We start from the raw sequence: 5,027 nt of genomic DNA, 5'->3' as shown, positions 1-5,027 counted from the left end.
CACCCCCTCACCCACTTCTGAAAGAACCAAATTGCCTGCCTGCCCCTTTAAATCCTCCCCAGGAGGCTCCTCCCCTCCCCGCCGCTGGCCCCGCCCCACCGCCGCGCGGCTCTTCCGGCCACGGCCCCGCCCCTTCCGGCCCCGTTTCTTTAAGGCCCTGAGACGCGGCGGCAGTGGGGCTGGTGAGCGGGGCCTGGGCGGGTGAGCGGGGCCTGGGGGGCGGCGGTGGCAATGGGGTGTGCTTTCCGGGCGGCGCCTGACGTCTGAGCTGGGGCCCAGCACCTGACAGACAGGGCCTTCCCTTCGGCCGTGCTGGCAGTGAGGGCTGCGGAGGCCCGGGTCGGGCGGGAGGAAGGCTCTTCATCGGTCTGAGCTTCCTCTTTGCTGTGGCAGACACTCAGCCCAGCAGTCGGGCTCCTGCCTGCCTCGTAGCTCCCATGTGCGTTGTGGGTGTTGCTTATTTCGTGCACGTTTGCCTCTCTCCGGCCTGGCCACTGGCTGGTGGTGGTTAGCCCTGTTTTACAGGAGGGCCCCTCGCACTGACTCCCTCCCGCAGCCCTGTGGCTCCCACAGCTGAATCAAGGATGGTAAAAGCAACCCTGAGCATTGCTTCTTACGGATGTGTCTCTACATCCCTAAACTTTTGACGTGTTCCAACATCAAATCAAGTGTCATTTAGTCTTACAAAATGTATATATGGGGAATGAAGCAGTTGTCGGTTGTGCCTAATAGTACACAGCTGAGTGGAAGAGGAAAATGTTACTGGTCTTCATAAGCTTTAGTATCGGTTCAAGTCTTCTAATGTTTAGCTATCTATTTTGCCTATGACTCTTGTAAGAGTGGTATAGAAAGCTCTCCCTAGTTAAACAAGTAAGGTAATGGAGTATAATTACTTACAGGAAAGAACCAACACAGAAGCTGTAGGTCGTACAACTCTTTGATATGTCATTTATGCTTTGAGAAGCTTATTACCTTTGTTAGGTTTCATCAGCTCAGCTAATAATGAAATACTCGGGGCAAATGACTTTCTGAACAGAAGCTATAGGCTGCTCCCTGTTTGGGTTAACACGTCATGTACAGACCTGATTACCAGGTCTCCAGCAAAAACAGCTGCTGGAATATGAGTTAATTCATAATAACTTCAACAGCCACACATTTCTGTATTGTGTATGTGACAGCTGGTATGATTTGAAGTAATTTTGTTGACTCTGGGGGATCAGGTCTCATCCTCACACTATAAAGTCTATTTTTACTGTCATCCTGAAGTAACTCCCTGGTAATGGGACCACGTTCATATCCCTTCTTATATTGTAAAATAAGGCTGAGGTAGTACAATATACGGAGTCTTGAACTGCTTGTATCTGCCCTGTTTTTCCAGCAAAATAATGTAATTAAGATGTTAGTCTGAAATGGAAATCATAATTTTGGTATTAATCAGAAACTTTATGTTTTTTCATTAAAATAACATGTCTGCTTGCTTGTTCCCAGGCACTGGATGACCATAACCAAACAATGTCTGTACCACGTGGAGCTGTCCATGCAAAATGGATAGTAGGGAAAGTAATAGGAACCAAAATGCAGAAAACTGCCAAAGTGAGAGTGACAAGGCTTGTGCTAGATCCTTACTTACTAAAGGTAAAAACTGATTAATATCTTGTCCTGCATGGTGGTTTTTGTACTTTGTGGATGAATGTTTTATTGATTTGACACTTAGAATTTTTGATAGCTCTTTACAATGCAAAATCCTTAAGGAACTTGCATAATGATTTGGCTGTGAGGTTGACGGCAAAGGATGAAAAGCAGTGTGTTGTGAGGACACTTCACTACAAATTATTTGCTAAATGTATTTCTTTGAAGTGCTTTGTCAATGCACTTCATTTGATCTCAGCTGAGAAGGTAAGTTTTTGTTGTTTCACACTTAGATTTAATTTTTCATATTGATTTGGAGTATGCTTTGTTTTGGAAACTTGACGTTAGTTGCTTTTACAGTAAATTTTGTAGCAGTTTTTCTGTATGCATAATTGTAAGCATGCTTAGTATTTTAGTATTTGAATCTGTACCGTGATGTGCTATACAGGCTTTGTATTTATCACTTCTTGTCAATGTATGTCAAACAGGGAACTTAAAATTAGTATTTTCTCCGTATTTAGACAGGGAAACCATAGTACATGTAGGTAGAATAACTTGTCTTTGATGACCAGAAGATTAAGGAAAGAGTCAGGGTTAGATAACAGATCTTGTGGATCCCAGTCCAATACTTTATCCAGAATAGAACTGGTTAACTTCTTTCTTAAAAGATTCTTAATTCTCCTGTTCCAATAAGAATAAATACTCCATTTTTATATGAAAGAAAAAGAACTGAGCAAGAGAACTCTCAAATTATGAACTGTAAAATACTGATTTCAGGGCTGATGAATTTTAGACATATTAAGATGATAAGAATTAATACCCATTCTTGAAGTCTAGACTGAACAAGAAAGTCATTCATCTTGGAAGAGCCAAGGCAGCTGTCTTGAAAGTGGCACTGGCTGCCGCTTTCTGCCAGTGGAAAGTGGTAATGATAGGAAAGGCAATCTATGTTAAGTCAAGACCTTGTAATTATTACCTGTATCCACATTTTCACTATAAACAGCTTTTTGTACTTGGCTTTTTCTTCCCCGTCCTCTTTTCTACAGGCTTGATTAGCAACATCCTGACCAGAGAGTATGTCAGGGAAGAGTAGTGCAGTGCTTTCTTTGGAAAAACAGTAGGGTGCACAGTTACATTTCTCTTCATGATCCAAACTGAATCTCATCAAATACATATATATAAGACTTCTCTTCAGTGAAATTTAGTTTGTTTTATATTAACTATGTATTTCCCAATTGCTTAATTTTGAAAACTAATGCCAAGGTTTCCTTTTTTCCTTCTACAGTTCTTTAACAAACGAAAAACCTATTTTGCCCACGATCCATTGCAGCAGTGTGTTGTTGGAGACATTGTTCTTCTGAAAGCTTTGCCCGAGCGAAGGAGCAAACATGTGAAACATGAACTGGCTGAAATTGTTTTCAAGGTTGGAAATGTCATAGATCCAATAACAGGAAAGCCCTGTGCAGGAACCAGATTCCTTGAAAATCTGCCAGATTCAGAAAATCTGACCGAGGCAGATACTACCTACCTAAGTGAAAAACTTCAAGAACTTAAAGTTTGTTCAACAGACAAATAGTGGGGAAAAGATTTAAACAGAGGGGTTTTCAACTTGTCTCTGTCAGAGATGTTTGGGGCCCTGCTGTTGTACGTTAAATGTTTCAGTGAAATCTGTAGTCAAAATAAATAGTAAACGTTGCTTATAAGAACAGATGTTACAGATTGATAGGCACCTCAAATCTTTAAATTAAAATAGAGAAAATGTGAGTTTAGTGTTAACGCTTCATTTTGTTGCATGTAGTTTTGCCCCAAACCTTGACAGTTTCAAAAGCTGACTGCTCACTTAGAATGACTTCTGTATTGAGAAAGACAAGAATATAACTGTGTAATATTTAATTTTGGTGCAAGGATCATTATATTATTTGGTTGTTCAGTATTTCAGACAGTCTTTTGTTGTTTGTAGGATTACTTAAGATAATGCTATTAAACCTTTTGAAAGGAAGTGTAGAATTTAAAACCAGCTACCTGCATGTGTTATTTCCTCTTACCGTCTCTCATACCACATGGTAGTATTTTCTGACTTCCAAAATCTCTAGCAAAAACACAGCCACTTGCCTCTATAGTGGCAGTAAGATGAGAATAAAAACTTTGGGTAGCTTAGCATGGTTGCCTTTGTAACATTTCCGAAGGAGGTATTTAGTTCTGGGAGAGATGGATCTCTTTGAACTACCAGCAGGAAATAGAAGCTGATGAGAATACAAAGCCAAAAAAGTAGAAGTAAAGATGGTTAGACTTAGTCTCATCGGAAGAGCTAAAACTGACATATTTTAGGAGAGATACAGGTACTGATTTGCTGCGTACTTTAATATGAAACTAGGAGGCCATAGCAGTTAATGATTAAATATTACTTTATCCTAGTACAACTCTGGGGAACTTTGTGTCCTGTCTTCAGGATATCAAGGAAACTCAGAGTGTGCAGCTGTTACAGCAGCCTTGTGTTGCTGACTTTTCAGACCTAAAGGGGTATCTGCCTCAAAACCCAGCATTCCCTGTCCCTGCATGGAGGGGAGAGTGGTATATTAAAGCTATGAGAAATCTTTTTTGAAGTATCTACTAATGTCATTGGTCTTTAAGATCAGAAGCTACATGAGGTGTATCTGAACAGAGCTCCTCTAACCTAAAATGTCTTACTTCAAGAAACTGAGCCAGCTTACACTAATAAGCTATCAGTTGTGTTCTCTTCCATTGTCAGAGTGGTGTAAATCACGTGCCCTTTAACTTCCTTTACCTGCACAAAATCAGTTTCAGCTGCCTGCAAACTGCTAATAAAGTCCAGTTGAATTTGACAAATTATTTGGGCCAGGAAGAATGAGAAACTTAAATTATCTTCAGTGCTTCAAACTGAAAAATACTGCTCTGAAAGCTAGTCCTCAGGTACTGTCCTGTGTGTCAGATCAGTAAGCTGGGATGTCAGGACACCTTGATTCAAATGTCTCTGTGTAATTCAGTGTGAACATGGTCTCTGGCTTTGAGAAAGTATCTTAAACGTATGGCTGTAGGTTATTTTTGTTGATATGTTTGTTGAAGTGGTTTAGGTTTATGTAAATTACTTAGTAACTGTAGCTGGCTGATTAAGGCCCTTATCAAAGTGGAAGGAAACCTGGGCTCTGACAGCTGCTCAGGTCAATATAAAATGTGAAACTTCATCCCTAGCAGAGATTGAGAGAAATCAGACCCAACCTAGAACATGGCCCTGGGCTGTAGGAAATACACTTAAGTTGTATCCAGGAAGGCACTAAAGGAACTTGACCCTCAGTACTTGGGATATGAATGATCTAATAACAAGACATAAAACGTTTATAAGAAATAGAAAAAGTTTCCTGTTTGGGTAATGGGTTTCA

General features: G+C 40.7%; 1 protein-coding gene across 2 annotated transcripts; it reads left to right on the top strand.

Annotated features, from left to right (window-relative positions):
- Window positions 1–108: 108 nt before the first annotated feature.
- MRPS17 (mitochondrial ribosomal protein S17) lies at window positions 109–3,643 on the top strand. 2 transcript variants are annotated; one of them, XM_033003619.2, is made up of 3 exons: window positions 109–182; window positions 1,489–1,635; window positions 2,915–3,643. In XM_033003619.2, the coding sequence occupies exons 2-3, from the start codon at window positions 1,513–1,515 to the stop codon at window positions 3,203–3,205; spliced, it is 414 nt and encodes a 137-aa protein (XP_032859510.1). In that variant the 5' UTR covers window positions 109–182; window positions 1,489–1,512; the 3' UTR covers window positions 3,206–3,643. The 2 variants fall into 2 exon arrangements, with proteins under 2 accessions (XP_032859510.1, XP_032859518.1); XM_033003627.2 differs by having other exon boundaries at window positions 120–201.
- The last annotated feature ends 1,384 nt before the right edge of the window (window positions 3,644–5,027 follow it).

Source organism: Tyto alba, unplaced genomic scaffold (genome assembly GCF_018691265.1).
Source record: "Tyto alba isolate M040663 unplaced genomic scaffold, T.alba_DEE_v4.0 Super-Scaffold_19, whole genome shotgun sequence".
NCBI lineage: Eukaryota > Metazoa > Chordata > Aves > Strigiformes > Tytonidae > Tyto > Tyto alba.
The sequence above is the reverse complement of the archived record's forward strand: the minus strand, read 5'-3'. Positions and strand labels throughout refer to the sequence as shown.